This window comes from Anabrus simplex, chromosome 4 (genome assembly GCF_040414725.1).
Source record: "Anabrus simplex isolate iqAnaSimp1 chromosome 4, ASM4041472v1, whole genome shotgun sequence".
NCBI classification, from domain to species: Eukaryota; Metazoa; Arthropoda; class Insecta; order Orthoptera; family Tettigoniidae; genus Anabrus; species Anabrus simplex.
This window is the reverse complement of record NC_090268.1, coordinates 122,011,051-122,031,207: the sequence shown is the minus strand read 5'-3', so window position 1 is coordinate 122,031,207 and position 20,157 is coordinate 122,011,051. Positions and strand designations below refer to the sequence as shown.

The 20,157-nt window shown below is 40.0% G+C and overlaps 1 protein-coding gene across 1 annotated transcript in view; it reads right to left on the bottom strand.

Moving 5' to 3' along the window:
- The window catches only part of hop (tyrosine-protein kinase hopscotch), a 133,696-nt gene extending 116,595 nt beyond the window's left edge, over positions 1-17,101 (bottom strand). The window contains exons 1-2 of the mRNA XM_067146298.2: positions 16,258-17,101; positions 2,458-2,708 (exon numbers count right to left, since the gene is read on the bottom strand). Coding sequence (XP_067002399.1) covers positions 2,458-2,708; positions 16,258-16,995 — 989 coding nt within the window. The 5' untranslated portion in view covers positions 16,996-17,101. The remainder of the gene's footprint in view (positions 1-2,457; positions 2,709-16,257) is intronic.
- Between the last annotated feature and the right edge of the window lie 3,056 nt (positions 17,102-20,157).

Below are 20,157 nucleotides of genomic sequence, written 5' to 3'. Positions count from 1 at the left end.
ATTTCTTGTTTATTATGAAATGAAACATCGAGGCAGCTGTCAGAAACCCCTTACAGGAATTTCTTACAGCCAGCCAGTTGGACTTCGAGAGACAGGCATGACTGCACTTTTATCTCAAGGAGAGAAGTATATTGCATTAATGGTGCCTATTTTGATGAATAAAAGTTTGCTGTCCTGTTGTTTGATATTTCACTAGCAAATCCAACATTTCATGAGCACAAACCAGGTGGAATGCCACAAAGGTGACAACAGAATGCGAGGAATGAGAATCAATACTATAGCAAAGCAAAACAACAGTTGTAGCTCAGTGAATGAAAAATAGAGGAAGTTATATAACACTAAAGCGAACCACTTGATCACCATAACACAATTCCAATAACTTGGAAAAAAGATGTCTGGGGATGAAAAAGTTAAGAGATCAATGAGAGACTACATCTAAGTGATAGATTCTAACAAAGACGAATATATCATCACTGAAGAATGGAGACCTTGTATATAACAAAAACCTGATTTTACAGGAGTGAAAAAATTGTCCTATATGGTTGAAAATAGAAATTACAAATCATGAATTAAATTTTATTACAATCATGTGTGATGCCCTCCAGGGAACCATTCCTCAAGTCGGAAAACCGCATTTTGGTTTATTTTATATTTTGATAGTAGATAAATTTGCAATCATTTTGTGAAAACCAGAAGTCTCTAGCTTAAAAACTGACACTTCATGTAACTTAGAAATAGTAGGACAGAACTGACTGAATTTCAAGAAAATAGATTGGAAAATGGGGTATAGTACTCCGATAATATATTTAAGGATTTAAGAAAATCTGATTGTTTCACTGGATAAGGGAATATCAGCTTTGTGTATTAAAATAATGTTCATAAATATTTACGAGTTTTATTATCTAGCAATTAAATACGTAAACAAGTTCAAAATTTGACAAAAGTGAAAAACGAAGTTTTAGTCTTGTGGCACTCATGCACACAGAAGTTCTGTCTTAAGATCTACAAATAAAATAAGGATGCATTAATTATAATAAGTAATAGTAATAATGCATATTTTAAAATATCGCTCTGAAACTACACAGAGTCGGTATCCAACTAATGATTAATGATTTACATTACTAATCTACACAAAACTGAACTGTTGCTCCTTTTTATGGAATGTTCTTAATTATGTATGGCTCTTTTTTCAAACACAATTCATCTCGCTACTCGCTGGCACAACGAATCCCCAGTTTCTACTGTGCAGTACTCTTGAATGTTGTCAACCCGTTATTTAGTCCTTTCTGCAGTTATGCCTTTTACTTCCAACTTCTTAGGTAGTTTCTGGGGAAGATTATCTGCCTCGCAAATCTTCACAATTACAGTTGGACAGTCCAATTTTTGTTGACACGGAATGACTCTGGGTATATTTTAAACAGTAAAATGACTGAAAGATCTGATCTAAGGAACTCTTTTCCAACCATGTTGCCAGTCATACGCATTTTTTTTTAACAGCTCACCAGTTTCTTTTCCGATGATGACAGCTCTGTTAAGTTTTGATTCAGCAGTGCTATCTTAAATGACCATGGTACTTCCTTTTCATGAGACCAAAAGTCTAGTCACACAAAAAAAAAAAAAAAAAAAATTGTATGACCCAATGGCAGGAACAATTGTAATTTCTTCATGTAAACCAGACATAACTCTACACGTGATAATTTTATTTTTATTTTATGCGATGCACCTGTCAGCATAAAGAAACAAATCACAGCACTTATGACTGGGCTCCTTTGCAAGAAGTCCAGCTTAGTTAAAATTACCAGATATAAAATAAGCAGCCAAGTAAATGTCTATCATTGTAACTACACATTATCTTGATCTGATTATTTCATATTTGGATACAAGAAAACAATGCAGGAACTTCATTTAAGAAACCACACCGTAAGTCGCCATTGTGAAATTCCCACTGCAACTTGATGTACGGTTTTGTTTGATTGCACAGCTTGTTTCCAAGGTTATTTTGAAGACTTTTCCATATGGTCATGACACTGTCACTCCTTTCATCATGTAGTTTAAGGATAAGGCTAAAAGATGACACTCAAATCTAAAAATCTGTAATTCTCCCCTTCCCACCTTTTTCCTTCGTAGTGTAAAATTTGGCACATAACTTAAGGTATGGTTTCCTGGAGAACGTCACATGAAATTTATTGTTTGGGCCTATACATATTGATTAGTAAAAATTTCTGTTGTTCTTTAAAGATTTTAATTTTGCACATACAAGGTTTCTGTGGACAAAATTGCAGATACAAGGTCTCCATTTTTAAGCAACAATATGGAGTCTGGAAAGTATGACATAAATGAAGAAATTCTTTAGAAGCATGTCAGAGAAATAATGGGAGTAAATAAATCTGATGAGAAAATTGCACTATTAATTAGAAAATTAAAGTAAAGTGAATATATTCGTAAAGAGATCGTTACCCAACTGGTCCGTGGCACTTCAGAGCATACAATTTCTGTACAGAAGGAGTGCGAACATCCTTGCACAGATTGAATGTCCACTTCACCATCAAGCGGTAATAACCATCCAGAAGGCTCACAAACGAGAACATCAGTGGTATAGACTGGAACTTCAGGTACATAGGTATGCCATTTTTCCGTGAGATCTCCACTGTCCCATCATTTCTCACAGATATGTAGCACAAATCTTCAATTGTACACAATTGCTGCCACTGAAATAAAAAGCACAATAATGAATATTATAAACAACTTATAAACCTAACAATGAACTAGACAATCAACACAAGAGATGTGGGAAGTCCTGGTAGAACTTTATGCCACATTTTTTACAGAGGGTTCTCAAATGGGCGGACAATCATGGTGACCGTGGAGTCCTAAACTCAGCCCAGCATTGCTTCACTTCCATGTGCCTCAATTTCACAGATTACTTTTCCTTCTACTGTCTGGCTTCCCATGCATAGTCTTAGTCTCTCCTAATTCTGTGAATAATATGGAATCTGACACCTTTAACAGCCTTAAGTTCTTACAGCCTACCACCTCAACGTCTGACTGGCGTATTGTCTAAGGTGGTCTACTGATGGTTAGAGATGACAATTGATGAGTTCAGAGATGGGAAAACCTTCAAAATTCCAGGACAAGTAACATTTTCCCATTCTTCATGGACTTTAAGGGAGATCCTCCAACAGATCTCTTTCCTATCAGTCTATCTTCTGACTACTATATCTCAGAGTCCAAAGGTCTTTATGAAATTAACCCATTACAGAGAGAAACATCATTTTGCATGTGTATGATTATACTTTTCTTGATCATGGACACAAAACTATAACTTTGGGATATCCAGATACTGATTTAATAATTTGTTGACTTTTATAGGTTTAATTCTTATTTGTAGGCATGTTGAATGAAGAAACTGTCTCCAAATCTAAATTCAGAAAATGGATATGGGATCTCTCTTCCACACCTTTGCAATAGGAGAAGCCTAAAACTGAAATCTGGTACACAAATTTCTTCCTGCCATCCTGAAGTTATAGTCCTATAATTCGGAGAATAATTTATATGACGATTCAAGGTTCAGTCTCTATACAGATGTCTGCTATTGCCACCCATAATAATGCAATTGGTAGCCATGACAGTTAATGCGTCAAATCTTTATGGTCTGACACTGTGATTAGCTGGTTTGAGTCCCACTGGTGGGAAACATTTTCAATGTCAGAATGTCAGTAGGCAGGGTAGGAGAGGTGGAGGTATACAATTTATAATCACTAGATTTCATGCCAAAAACCTGGGTTCAATTACAAACTTCCCACATTGTTCATATGAAGTAAAGGCATATGATACCGTTAAGGGTAATTCATCCATCAGATGGAGATGTTAAGCCTTGAGCAGACCACTTGGTGTTTTTTGACAGGAGTAGGCTATGTGCCAATACCAGATTTCACTTTCTCCCTACCTCCTCCTCCTCATCATCATTATACACAAAGATGTGCAGCTCGCCCATGGGCTTCAACTAGAAAGACCTACACCAGGCCAACATGGAGGCTGCATGACATCAATCATTCAATCAATCAATGTTAGACAGCCTACCCTATGGAGAATAAATGAATTTTTTTTTTTACAAGCTGCTTTACGTCGCATTGACACAGATAGGTCTTATGGCGATGAAGGGGTAGGAAAGGGCTAGGAGTCGGAAGGAAGTGGCCGTGGCCTTAATTAAGGTACAGTCCCAGCATTTGCCTGGTGTGAAAATGGGAAACCATGGTAAACTATCTTCAGGGCTATCGACAGTGGAATTTGAACCTGTTATCTCCCGAAAGTAAGCTCACAGCTGCGTGCCCCTTACCGCACGGCCAATGCACTCGGTGAATGAAGAGCGAGTGGTTGATCTCCACCACAGAACTGTTGAGAAACATTCTTCGCTGAGCTTTAACCCAGCAGTAGAAAGGACAGGTTTGCTCAGGTGGATGCAACCATATGTGACAAACTTGAAGATCAGAAAGACTCGTGCAGGAAGTCAGGCTGACAGGAAAGCATGTCCTTCCTCCCCTTCCCAACATATCTCACCCACCACTAAGACACACTGATTCATTATTTATCCTGTCCAGTTCCATGGCTAAATGGTTAGCATGCTGGCCTCTGGTCCAAGGGATCCCAGGTTCGATTCCCGACAGGGTCATGGATTTTAACTTTAACTGCTTAATTCCGATGGCTTGGGAGTGTGTGTTGTCTTGAACATTAGAAATCATTCCAAGTAGGACCCCATCCTTACAGATGAGCAGGGCACCTATATGTGTCAATGTTGATAAACTTAACCATAATAGGTATTTTATTTGATCTTGTATTATGTGTGTCACCTCGAAAGCACTGCATCAGGCCTCTGCAGAGGCCATACAACATTATTATTATATTTATCCAATGTATAAGAGATAATGGGAATGTTTACTTTAGTCCTAGTCGCCGTCATCATCGTTGACCAATACCAGTAGCCCAGGTGTGATATGAACCCTCTTTATCTTTGTCTGTCCATGTCTCTTGTAACCATCTCCCAATCTTGTCCTCTCTCCACAATATCTTTCTTTACTAGATCGGTTCACTTTTCTCTGGGTCTGCCCATGGGTTGTTTTCCTTTTACTTCTCTTTCATATTCCTTTCTTGAAGTCCTGCTGGCACTCATCCTTTTTACAAGGCCAAACCACTTCAGTCTTGCCTTCTGGATCTTTTGTAGTAGAAAATCTCCTGTTCCCATCTCCTCTCAGATTGTTTCATTACTGATCTCGTCCTTCCTGATCTTCTGGATCATGATGTGTATGAACTTAATTTCTGAAGCTTGGAGTTTTGAGTAGTCTTGCTTTGGTAACATGGTAGTTTTCAGGCTATATGTGAGGATCAAGGTATAATAGGTGTTATATAGTGTCATCTTAGCTTTCGATGATGATGATAATGCTTGCTGTTTAAAGGGGCCTAACATCTAAGGACATCAGCCCATCTTAGCTTTCAATGGCACTTGCTTATCCCGCAGCAGTTTTCTTACTTGGTGGTAAAATTGTGTTGCCTTGCTAATTCGATTGTCCACCTCATATTTTGCAATATTGTCTTTTGATATGATACTACACTAATACTTAAACTTTGGAACACTGTCCAGATTAGTGTCATTTAGTATGATGTGTGGTTCTTCATCTCCCATCCGTATCTTCATCACCACCATCTTAGCCTTGCTGATATTTAAATTATGTTTCTCAAACTATCGACTCCATCTATGCAGCCTTTCCTCCATGCCCTTTTCAGTTTCACCCCAGATCACCACGTCGTCAGCAAAGACGAAAGCTTGTAAGTCCTGCTGTCCCTTCCTTTTTAGTGCCTTTATTATGGCATCCATCACAGTGATAAATAGGAAGGGGGTAACAAAGCACTGCCTTGCTGTACTCCTCTCTTTGTTTCAAACTATTTGGACAGTCTGCAACCCACTTGCACATAACTTCTGGTTTTTCTATACAGCATCTTCATTTCTGCAATAGGGCTGTCGCAAACCTTCAGCTCTTTTAGGCATTCTCAGATATGTTCCCTTGGTATATCATCATAAGTCTTTTTGATGTTTAGGAATAGCAGATATAGTGGTTTCCCTTTTTCCCAATGCTTCTCTTTTAACATCCTGACAGCAAAATTAAGGTCTGTGGTTGTTCTTCTGGACCTAAAACCATAACATTTCTCTTCCAATAAAAGTTCTCTAAATCTATTTGCTATGATTTTTTTCTGGAAGCTTTAGGCCATGAGAGAGCAGCATAATGCCACGGTATTTGGTGTATTTCCATCTACTCTCCATCTTGAAAAGAGGTATGATTAAGCCCTTCTTCCTGACTTCTGAAATAATGTTTAATGTCCATACTGTGTTGAGGAGTTATGTAACTACCTGACTGGTGGCGTTGCTGTGGCTCACAGCATATCTGCATTCAACTCATCCATTCAAATGGTTTTTCCTTTTCCTCATACTTTTCAGTGACTTTTCTATTTCTATGCTTCTACTTGGCCCACTACTACTACATGGTTCCTCACTGATTTAGCACTTGTCACTTCATTTAAGAGCTTATTGAATCGTAAATTTACTCCTGATTTCATTCTTGCACAAAGGTTCTGTTGTCCCGTTCTCTTGCCTTTATATCATCTTGATCACTCCTCCTGCTCATCACTACCCTGTACAATAATTTCCTATTTTCTCAGCTGTCTATTTCCAATTTATCTAAGAACTCACTCCAGGTTTTCTCTTTCTCTTCTCTTACTACCCTCTTATCTGAGAGTGTCTTTGTTTTATAAAGTTCCTGTAGTAACTAACTCCCGAGGACATGCAGTTCTTTCTTATGAATGAAAGATGTACTGATGATGGCTTCCTCCCAGCTAAAATATTCCAGAGGTAAAATAGTCTCCATTCGAATCTCTATACAAGAGGGGGCAATAATCAGGAAGATGAATAATGACATTCTGAAAGTCAGAGCATGGAATGTTCAAAGTTTGAATCGTTGTTGTAGGTTAGAGAATCTGAAAAAGGAAATGGATAGACGAAAATTAGATGTAGTTGGTATAAGTGAAGAACGTTGGCCGAAAGAGCAGGAGTTTTGGTCAAGCAACCACAGAATTATCAACAAAATCAAATATGGGAAGTGCAGGAAGGTGGTAATTGTTGTTTTAAGAGGAAGTACAGCTAGGTAACCATCCTCTGAATAAATTAAGTGGAAAAAAAATGAATATCAATTTAAAACACTTTATTGAATGCAGGAATTTGGACTTGGTTTAATATTGAATAAGAAAATAAGGCACCGGGTAAGCTACTACGACCAGCATAGTGAACAAATTATTGTTGTCAAGATAGACACCAAGCCAGATGATGAAGAAATCAAAATAAAAAAAGATAAAATACAATGTGTAAAAGGAGAAAAATCTAATTGTGATGGAAGACTGGAATGCAGTGGTATGCCAAGGAAGAGAAGGTAATGCCATAGGAGAATTTGGACTGGGACAAAGGAATGAAAGCGGAACAGCAATTGAGACTTTCACGGCCAGCGCTACAAATCATGTCAGTGTTTTCCGGGCTTGTAGAAATGGTCCACGACCATGTGATGGTCTCGACGTTTCTCCGAAAACTACGTTCAGCATTGTCAAGGGTTCCGACTGACTTTGATAGCAGCGAAGCTCTCAGTGGAATGAAGTGGTGTTGTAATTCCACCTGATTATACAGTGCAGGCTACGGTACACTGCTCACCCATTGGTCCACCATGCTGGGGGAGGGCAGTCACTGATTGGCTGTTCTTCAGCCAATGGTTGAAGCATTAAGGAGCCCAATGTACATCAATCTGCCTTGGCAGAGACAAACACCTGATCACCCGTTGCTTTTTCTGTTTGGCCTCGGCCATCATGTCGTTCAGGATTTAAGGCTTTCAGGACTGGAAACCAGGCTTTTTTACCTGTTCAGATTCCTCCTTACAGTTGAAGATATTGGTCTGTAGCCATTCGAGATAAGACACAGTAGTTGACAGTACATTGGGGTCGCTGTACTGTATGTCATAGCCTGCTAACAGCGAGTGTTCAGCGACTGATGATCTATCTGCTTGTCCCAGCCAGCTAGGCCTGTTGTGATCCTTCAATCGTATGGTGATGCTGCGTTTTGTAGTGCCTATGTACACATGGTCGCAGCTGCACAGGATCTTGTGGACACCTGCTTTGGAGAGAGGATGGTGTTGTCTTTGGCAGATCTAAGTAGTTCATGGATTTTCTTTGTTGGCCTATATATGGTTTTTACCCCATGGTAATCCAGTAGCCTCCCTATTCTGTCAGTTGTTTTCCCAATATATGGCAGAAAGGTTTTAGCTACCGGCCGCTCCTCCTCTTTTTCCCTGGTTGTTGGACACCTGGAACAGAATGCTCACTGGATATCTTTATATGGCTGTACGCGTTAGCGAATAGGGCTACATTGAGGAAGCTGAGGTTGACAAATTCTCTTAGCATGGTTGGCTAGCGTCTTAATCACTCCGTATTTTTGTCGCATCTTCTGAAGAAAGCGGACTGTGTGGGTTGGCTTGTGGTTTACTGTGTGTCCCAAGTTTAAATCAAGTGGACAGTCATGAAGAATGACATTAGTAGGGCTGCTGAAGAAAGGGTAGAATGAAAGGTATGATCAAGTAAGAATCAGTGGATTACTTGGGAGATATCAGCCCTGACTGATAAATGACAAAAATACAAGAATGCAAAAAAATGAGGAGGGCATAAAAGAATACAGGCTATTAAAGAATGAAGTAGATATAAAGTGCAGGCCAACTGACAAAGAATGGCTGAAAGAGAAGTGCAAAGATATTGAACGTTGTAGGAAAGGTATATTTTGCATATAAATAAAGGAAACCTTTGGAGAGAGTAAAACTATGTGTATGAATATTAAGAGCTCAGATGGAAAACCACATCTAGGGAGAGAAGACAAGGCAGAAAGATGGCAGGAACATATTAAACAACTGTATCAAGGGAAAGAAATAGATGATAAGGTTCTGAAACAAGAATAGGTTGTTGATGCTGATGATGATTATGCTTGTTGTTTAAAGGGGCCTAACATCTAGGTCATTGGTCCCTAATGGTGCAAAATGTAATGACAATTTAAAAGTTCAAAATCATCCACTGATCAGAATTAAAAAATGTGAAGAAGAATGAATGGATGGATATGAATTTAAAACAATCAGTGTATCCAACCCAGAAACTATCATAAAGAATAGTATTACTGACCAAAGGACTGCTTCTAAAGCGCAATCCTGAATCAAGAATGCTTGTTGTCTAAAGGGGTCCAAAATCCAGATCAACGGCCCCTCATAATGGTACTTATCGCTAGTAAAGTAAAACCATGGTATTTGTCTTGCGGTACTAATCAAAAGTAGCGTAGACTCAAAGTGTTCCACACATTATGGTACTACTCGTGCAAGTATTGTGCTATCAAAGAGTAGAGAAGGGTCCACCTATTCAATATCGTAAGTTTGTATGTTGGTATTGAATAGGTGGACCCTTCTTTACAGTTTGATAGTGATCAGTTGTCAATACGGACCATAACGAAACTCATAACTTATGACAAGTATTGTACGCCACACAGGTAATGCAGACCTATGGTGTTTCTCACATAATGGTGCCACCCGTACCTAGGCAATGCAAACCGACGGTGTTCCTCATCTAGCTGTACTAATCACAGGTGCCGGCATTCCCGTGGTGCTCCTCATTCAGTGGGTACTAATCACAGGCAACGCAGACCCACGGTATCACTCATATATTGGAAATCCACAGTGAACTGCTCTCAGCTGCTACTAATCACAAACCTATTGTGTACCTAACTTAGTAGTACTACTCCCAAGTAAAGGTGACCCATGGTGTTCCCCGTGTGATGGTACTAATCACGAGTAGTTTCATAGTTCTAATACAATCATCCCGTGGTTGCCCCTTTTAGTCGCCTCTTACGACAGGCAGGGGATACCGTAGGCACAGTCTTCGTCTGCGTACCCACCTACAGGGGGTAGACAGAGAGAAAAAAAGAACAAAAAGAAGGGATCTGTCACTTCGGAAAATGCATTAACGGACGAAGAAAGGCAAAGGCCACGAAGGGCGTGAAATTAAAGAATCCCTAGGCCTAGAATGCTCTAATACTGTCGGAGTCAAAAAAGAACAAGAGTTGACGAAGGAAGGTCGGGCAGGATGGATGAAAGTGAAGACCCAGGCACAATTAAGTGGAAGCAATGCCAAACCACGCACCCAAGTTGAGAGACCCTGGGGCCCCTTTCAGTCGCCTCTTACGACAGGCAGGGGATACTATGGGTGTATTCTTCATTTGCGCTCCCTACTCACAGGGGGTGCTGTTGATGCAAATGAAAAGGAAGACCCAATTTTGAGGTCAGAATTCGACAGAGCCTTGAGAGACCTAAATAGGAACAAGGCACCTGGAATTAATGACATTCCCTCTGAATTGCTGACTGGCTTAGGAGAAACCAACATGGCAAGGTTATTCCATCTAGTGTGTAAGATGCATGACACAGGTGAAGTGCCATCCGATTTTAGACAGAATGTTGTTGTACCTATTCTCAAGAAAGCAGGTGCTGACAAGTATGAAAACTACTGCACCATTAGTTTAATATCTCACACTTGCAAAATTTTAACATGTATTATTTGCAGAAGAATGGAAAGATCAGTTGAAGCTGAGTTGGGAGAAGATCAGTTTGGTTTCAGACAAAATGTAGGAACACGTGAAGCAATCCTGACCTTATGTCTGATCTTAAAGGATTGAATTAAGAAAGACAAGCCCATGTACACTGCACTTATAGATCTAGAAAAGGCATTCAATAGTGGTGCTTGGACCAAGCTATTTGAGATTCTGACTGTGATTGAGATCAGATACCAAGAAAGAAGAATTATCTACAATCTGTACAAAAATCAGTCTGTAGTGATAAGAAGTGAAGGCTATGAAAAAGAAGCAGCAATTCAGAATGGAGTAAGGCAAGGCTGCAGTTTGTCCCCTCTGCTTTTCAATGTTTATATAGAACAGGCACTAAAGGAAATCAAAGAGGGATTTGGACAAAGAATCCCAATCCAAGGAGAGGAAATCAAAACTCGTGAGATTTGCCAATGATACTGTTATTTTACCTGAGTCTGCAAAAGATCCAGAGAAACTGCTGAATGGTACAGACACAGTCTTGGAAAAGGAGTACAAGATGAAAATAGGGTAAATAAATCCAAAACAAAAGTAATGGAGTGTAGTCAAAAGTCAGGTGATACAGGAAATATTAGATTAAGAAATGAAGTACATGAATATTGTTACTTGGGTAGTAGAATAACTGATGAAGGCAGAAGTGAGGAGGACATAAAATGCAGACTAGCGCAAGCAAGGAAGGCCTTTCTTAGGCCCAGTTTCACAGTTTGAGTTTAAGCCGAAGCTTTAGTAAGCCACGCACGCCGCTTAAGCAAGGCTTACTCTTTGGCTTACTCTTTGGCTTAAACACTACGAGTTTCACAGTAGGGGGGCCACGTGTAGCTTTACTAAGCTGAACATCTCTGAAGTTGGTAATGCTTGCGCATGCGCAATGATTCAATTCTCATCTTTGTTTACATCCGTAGCCTATGATTGATTGACTTGTAGGTTATACATCGTTTATCAGCCAAGATTATTTAGAAACATGAACGGAAAATGTGATTCCCATAATAGTAACAAAAATAAAGTTTAAAAAAGGTCACTCGCCAGTCCTGCTGACACGTTTTACCACTAGAGTCTAAAATGGCCATAACTTCTGAACCATTCATGCAAATAATGTCCTGACAAGGTTATTGTAATCCTTATAAAATACTGGAGGAGGTCAAACAATTTATTTCGATGAGGAATTCGAGGATAATATCGAAATATTTATTTAATGTTAAGGAGTTATATATTTTACCGCTGAGTATAGCATAAAATCGCTTCTAGAGGGCAAACGGTTGGAAATAGGTATATACCATCGCGGACTTTTTTGTAGAGGTTTCTATGCTCTACAATTCATACACTTACACTTGGGGTCTATCGTTGATGGTTCACGCAGCGTAAGCCAAGAAAGCAAGTGACCGACCGACATTTTTGTCTCTTTGTTACTGTATATTGGAACAAGGAAACTGTATTATTTCACGAGCTTCGAAATATATTCAGAAATATAAGTTATTTAATGTTAATGTTACTATGAATTTGAGCACCTTCACCACAGGATTGAGACAGGATCGAACCTGCCAAGTTGGGCTATAAGAAGGCCAGCGCTCTACCATCTAAACTGAATCCTTAGCTTAAACCTCAGTTTCATACAGCTTAAGCCAGTCACAGATTAGCTCGGCTTACCACTTGCCCTCCCCACTGTGAAACTCGTCCAGAGTTTAAGCTCCCGCTTAAGCCCGATCCAAGGCTTAAGCGTATACTGTGAAACCGGGCCTTAAGAAAAGAAATCTGCTCACTTTGAATACTGATATAACAGTAGAAATTAGAAAGACATTTTGAAGACCGGAGCATGGCACTGTATGGAAGTGAAACATGGACAATAACTAGCTCAGAAAGAAAGATAATACAAGCTTTTGAAATGTAGTGTTACAGAAGAATGCTGAAGATGAGATGGGTAGATCAAATCACAAATAAAGAGATACTGAATCGAATTGGTGAGAGGAGAATTATTTGGCAAAATATGACCAAAAGAAGAGACAGAATAATAGGACACATCTTATGACTAGAGCTCTGCACGGATGCAGATAACCGCAAAGTTAGTGTCTTGGCGGATACAAATTGTATGGCAGTGCAGATAATTTTGCTGATAATTTCTAAATAATGACGTTTATTGATTTTCACTCAGGTATACTCTTATGTTTGCTTGTGATTAGGTGACCCTTGACAGTAGTATGGGTGAATGGTGATACCATAAACCATAAAGCTGTAAATCTAACCTGAGCTACCTGACTCTTGCCCACAATTAATGGAAGGAAGGAAGGAACAAAGGTCAATACGATGGTAGTTGTCGCAAGAGAAAATCTCTCTAAAACCTGTGACTGCAGGGGTTCTGGTGCCAGGTGTAAGGCCTATTGTATGAATGTTAACACATCTATTAGTTTCAACAACTTGGCTGTAATATACTGTGGTTAAATATTTACAATATCCGCAGATAACAATTCGTGGATGCGAACAGCTATTCGCGGAAGCGGATGAAGGAAGTGCGGATGCGGATATTATTTTGTATATCCGCGCAGGGCTCTACTTATGACACCCAGAACTTGTTCAGTTAGTTTTTGAGGGAAGTGTAGGAGGTAAAACTGGCAGGCATATACCAGACCAAGGTATAATTATAACAAACAGATTAGAGTTGATGTAGAATGTAGTAGTTATGTGAAAATGAAATGGTTAGCACAGGAGAGGGTGCCATGGAGGGCTGCATCAAATCACTTTATGGACTGATGACCTAAACACCAACATTAACATTTATTATTATTATTATTATTATTATTATTATTATTATTATTATTATTTTATGGACCATATTTAATCAAGGAGTAAGTTACTCCTTGCCTCAGAGGTGAAGATCATTACACGAGTGTCATGTATTTCCATATCTAGTGTGATTATTACAAGTTATGATGATGACGATGATGATGATGATAACGATGAAGATGAGCTAGGGAGAGAGACTGAAACCCAGTGTCGGCACATAATCTACTTGTGTCAAATAATACCTGATTCCATACGCGCATTGTGGAGAGAGTGGAACTGAACCTTCTTTTTTTTTTTTTTTTGCTAGGGGCTTTACGTCGCACCGACACAGATAGGTCTTATGGCGACGATGGGATAGGAAAGGCCTAGGAGTTGGAAGGAAGCGGCCGTGGCCTTAATTAAGGTACAGCCCCAGCATTTGCCTGGTGCGAAAATGGGAAACCACGGAAAACCATTTTCAGGGCTGCCGATAGTGGGATTCGAACCTACTATCTCCCGGATGCAAGCTCACAGCCGCACGCCTCTACGCGCACGGCCAACTTGCCCGGTCCTAGGGTTCTGAAACACAATCTAGTGAGTGGGAATCTCATAGCACCACCTCTCCTACTCTGCCAGTTTATATTCTGATATCAAAATTTTTCTTACACTAGGCCTAACGGGACTTGAACCAGCTAACCGAGGTGTCAGACCATAAAGACTTGACACCTTTACAATTATGCACACCACATGTTAAACTATTAAGTGTAAATCTAGAGCAAGGATTGATATGGTTGTTCCATGTAAAACAAAAACCTGTGCACTAGACTTACAATTGCTCCGTCATTTAAAAAAGGCTGATTCAAAATCGGCAATGCATACTTTGCATTTATTTTTCAAAACATCTTCAGTCATGGCCTAGTGTTGTTCAGTGACAATTTGCATATGATCAGTGCTTTAAAAATTCAAAATAAGAAAGCTACTCACATACCTGCAAATGTTTCTCCAAAGACTTATTGCAAATCTCTCTTGACTGAACTTTCCATTCGAACAATAATCAAGTTATTTATAGAAATTTTTAATGATTTAACCAATTGGAACACAATACATTAAAATCAGATCAATTTACCCAGGTGTAGACTAGAGAGAATTTTTTTTTTTTTTTTTACATTGCACTGACACAAACAGGTCTCATGACAACAACAGGATAGGAAAGGGCTAGGACTGAGAAGGAAGTGTCCATGATCTTAATTACGGTAGCAGCTCCAGCATTTGGCTGGTGTGAAAACCGTAGAAAACAACCTTCAGCGCCACCGACATAGAAGTTCGAACCCACTATCTCTTAAACGCTAGCTGACAGCTACGTGACTCAAACGGTGTAGCCATTCAGTCAGTACTGCACAGGACTCAGAAACCTCACAGGGTGTACCACCATAGAAATAACACTTCTTAATAAATTAGGATGTCACATTCATAATCTAACATTAAAGTTTCTTTAGGAATACCTTTTGGAAATGGTTGTTGGTCAACCCATGGTCCCTATTTCATTAATGGGTGCTTGGAAGATGACTGGCTTGACATGAAGTAATTGTAATATAGTTTATTGAACGACAATTCAATGTATAAGACATAGTTTTCTAAACATTTCTTTTCTATTTTTTTACGTCGCACCGACACAGATAGGTCTTATGACGACGATGGGATAGGAAAGGCCTAGGAATAGGAAGGAAGCGGACATGGCCTTAATTAAGGTAGAGCCCCAGCATTTGCCTGGTGTGAAAATGGGAAACCACAGAAAACCATTTTCAGGGCTGCCAACAGTGGGGTTCGAACCCACTATCTCCCGAATACTAGATACTGGCTGCAAACATTATTTCTTACATACGACTTAAGTCAATGATCACTGTCATTGTAATGTAGCTGTGTTTTGAATGTCATTGTTTTGTATTATCCTGTGGATAAAAACCACTGCCCAAGTTTCATAGCGCTGTCCAACAAAGAATGCATTGCTAACACTGTATGGAATGCTGCAGGCCTAACAGCTGCTTTGCACGGCCCTAACCTGGGGGGGACTCAAAGTCCAATGGTTCTGTCACTAACCGAACCTAACCTAACCAATCCAGACCAATGGTTTTGTCACTAGCCATCCTAAGCAATCTAGACCAATGGCTTTGTCACTAGCCGGCATGATAAATTAATTCATCTTTTCACCACTGTCCCACATAGAATGTGCTGTTATTGTCCTACGGAATGCTAAAGGAACAAAGGACAGTGCAATCGTGCCTAGATGCCTGCATTGAAAAAAGGCTGCAAATACTGAACCTATGCCAAGACAAAATATCAGATATCATGAGACAATGTTACACCAGTTAGTTTCAGTTTGAGCATGGTGCATCTTGGTAAGGTTATGGTTAAAAGAGCGGACCATTGCCAATTCATTTGAAGGTGCTCTTAAATATATTAATTAAGGTGTGAGGAACGAGACACAGAGCAAAAATACTGCTTTCTTGTACTATTACTCAAGATATTAAAAATTAATGCACTATAAGCTTTCATTATTTAAATTTTATTGAGAACATAATATACTCAAGTTTTATATTATGAGACAGAAATGAACTTTTCCTCTTTCACAGTTCTTTCTGATGATGGCATTATGAAAGCATGGATGTACAAAGTCTAGAGCCATCCAGTGTAGGCAATTTCTGTTGGACTACAACTGTCCAACAGTACATTTTCTCGCCAACAGACATGCACACATTCTCACACCAGCTACACAACTGGCAAAAGATTCTTACCTGCTTCTTTCCATCAATGCACATCCTTATTCCTGGTTCATCTCTGTGAAATGGATTCACCCTTAAGAGAAGTGCACGTACACTACCACCTTCATCTGTCAATACCTTAAATTCTTCTCTTAAATAGTTTGGTGCCATGTCTTCAAACTGTCTCATATATTCACCTTTCACATACATGGAATTATGGTTACACCCTTTTTTGATTTTCCCTAATGTGTCATGGACAATCTTCTTAATAAAAAACAGATGATGTTTGACAACTTCTTTAGGTATGTATTTTTTATAATCATTTTCAACAATATCCCTCTCCACACGAGTTTCCAACATCACTCTGTACATATCAGCAACACCTAAACCAACTAACTCAGATTTTTGTTTGTCAGAACTAATATCAGGAATCTGACTGTTCATAACATCAGTCCTAACTTGATGAAAATAATAGTCATATGCCTTAATATCAACCTTCTCCAGTTTATCAGAATTGGGAACTTTAAATCGCAATCGAAAATCATATTCAGCATTTACGCTTCCTGCAACTAAAGGACAATTTGGACTAAGATATATTTTAGAACCATGTAATCTGAGAGCAAATAAATGACGGGCAACAGGGCCTATGCCCAACTGTTTTGATAATTCTATGCACACATCTTCTGCTGAAGTTGAACTTTGTATTGACAAACGTCTCACATCGTTATCGACATAAACATGCACGGATATAATTCGAACTACACTCTCCATGTTTATGACAAGACGCTTCTACTAGTATTCACAGCGTTCATGATCGATTACTATAAAAATATATCAAATTGTAGTATCTTCGTCCGTGTTATAAACATCAGCAGTACTTTTGACGGCCATCACCAATACATATGATTTTCCAACCTTCTTCTGTTCCATGTTTACATCAAGTACGGTAATAATATCCAACATAAAGAAAAAAAAATCCCTTTGTTCAAAAGGAAAATGTATGATCATACATTCATGAGTACGGAATTATTTGTATTTATATAGTATTGTACTGCAATATTGAAAATGCATAATGTATATGATAAGTTCAATATAACCAAATACAGTATTTGATATAACTAGTAGAGATTAAAAGTTCCGTCCGAGTAGGCCTACATATAAGAGATGAATAAGAAACAAAAGTATCTTACTTATTACAAACATACCGGTACCTACTTCATATCAATTTTTTCGAGGATTTCATAGCATTGATCATAATTTTTGAAGGATTTGACAGAAATATGTTTCACATGTAACGTTGTTAAAGGGAAATGCGGAAACACGCGATGCATCTTTGCGATTACGATGCCGAAAGGATGAGATGAGCGAACAATGAGCACTCAAAAAACAAGTAACTTGGTAGCCCACCGCTCTCCAAACTCCGTAAGTGGACTGTATCGTCCTAAAAACACCCGCAAGCATTTTTATTCGGCCGGGTGGCACCACACCTTTAATTTCGCGCCCAGCCGATCCAAAAAAAGCAAAATAGGCCAGACACCAAGAGGAAGTCGGCCTCCCCTAAAATGTACTACACTTGTATTGCCCAAGATGTTGACCCAGCAATTCCAGAAGATGACATCCTTAAGGAACTTCGCCCCACTGGAGTCTACGCCGCCGCCAGACTGTATGAAAACTACAAACCCACAAGAGAAGTACCGTACTCTTATATTATCCAGTGGAAGAGGACGTGTTCAACGCTCTAGATAATGGGGTATTAATCAAAGACAACTACGCCAAGTAAAAGATACCCCACAGAAATTAATCGACCAACTAATGAAGGAATACGCCGCCGCCACAGCCACCCCTACTACTGGCAATCTCCTCTCACTCCACCTCCAACACTCCTACCACCACCACAGCAACTACCCACCCCTCTCCCATAATGGCATACCACCCCCCACCCTCTCCCACCCAGAGCCAGCAGGAAGAAGTAATTACGGCGCCAAATGAAGCAACTGTAACCCAAGCAGATAATACACGACCACCAGCACCAGATAATGTACGACTGCCAACCCCATCACCACCGCCCAGCCAGAACAACATATACAGCTGTGTTGCCTGTGGTGTGGAACCCAACCTGCCAACCACAGCAATCCTCCAAGAACTCCAACAAACAGGAATCCCGGTGAAGAAAGCCATTAGGATCCGCAACGATGATGGACCAACGTACTTAGTACGCCTGCACCTACCTACACCCAAAGACATTCAGCAGCTCATCACCCAAGATGTATACCTCAACGGCCGTCACCACAGGATAGAACCGTCCCGCTCCCCACCCCAAACTCCTAACCAACATAAATCACCCCGCCACCGCACACGCCTCCGGCCTGCACCCCCTCAGCAACCTCCCAGTCCACACTCCCGCTTTCCACAATTTTCTCAAAGCAACTATCCACCACCCCCACCTACAAACCTCCCACCACCCCCACCTGCAATCTTCCCACTACCCACTCCTCCATCTAACCTCTTAAGTCTCCTACTCACCTCCCTGGTAAATTTCTCATCCCTGTATCATATCCTAGCACTTCACATTCTCCCTCAACCGCACGAAACCCCTCACTTCATCACACCGCCATGCGCAACCTGGTTGTAAAATCGCGCATGAATCTCTTGAAAAATCACACATCAGTTATAAAATCCATAAAGCTTTGTATATATATACGTAACATTCCCGCAAGACATCCCATTAATAATTCCCACCCCCAGCCTGCCCCCTCTTTTCAACCTCGCCAATTCGTCAGTCCACCCCATAATTCATCCAGTTTCTTCCCCTGCCCACCTCCGACGCTGGAAATCATACGATACCTAACATCTTCCCTCCACAATATCACTATGTCCCTGCACCTCCTAACCCTTCAACTCCACCCTAGCACCCTTCTCTAAACTTCAATTCTAGCGCACACCCTCTAAAATTAACATCCCCGTAGCTCTTCACAAAATTAGCACATCGCTCTACCCACCTTCTTAATTTTACACCTCACACAGTTTCTATTGAGGCTTATTAGGGCAGGGAATGAAACACATTCTAAAAAAAAAAAAAAATGAGCACTGCGAGTCAGCGACCAGAGTGTGCTTCGGCTCAACAGCTGCTCATTTCACTAGCTTTGCAGCTCTGCATTTGGGAGACGGAGGGGATGGTCTCCACCACCGACTGTCCTGAGAATGGTTTCTCATGGTGTTCCATTCTACTGCGCTAAGGCAAGTGCCGGGACAGATGCTTTTATAGGCTATGGTCGCCACCTGCTCAACTCAAATCATTGTTTCAATTATCCTTGATCTGAGAGAAGCGTAGGTGATCTGCGCGTCATGATGAGGATGAAATGATGATGATGAAGACGACACATACACCCAGCCCCCGTGCCAGCGGAATTAACCAATTATGGTTAAAATTCCCAACCCTGCCTGGAATCGAACCCGGGACTCATGTGACCAAAGGCCAGCACGGTGACCATTTAGCCATGGAGCCGGAAATAATAATAATAATAATAATAATAATAATAATAATAATAATAATAATAATAATAATAATAATAATAAATGTTAATGTTGGTGTTTAGGTCATCAGTCCATAAAGTGATTTGATGCAGCCCTCCATGGCACCCTCTCCTGTGCTAACCATTTCATTTTCACATAACTACTACATTCTACATCAACTCTAATCTGTTTGTTATAATTATACCTTGGTCTGGTATATGCCTGCCAGTTTTACCTCCTACACTTCCCTCAAAAACTAACTGAACAAGTTTTGGGTGTCATAAGTAGAGCCCTGCGCGGATATACAAAATAATATCCGCATCCGCACTTCCTTCATCCGCTTCCGCGAATAGCTGTTCGCATCCACGAATTGTTATCTGCGGATATTGTAAATATTTAACCACAGTATATTACAGCCAA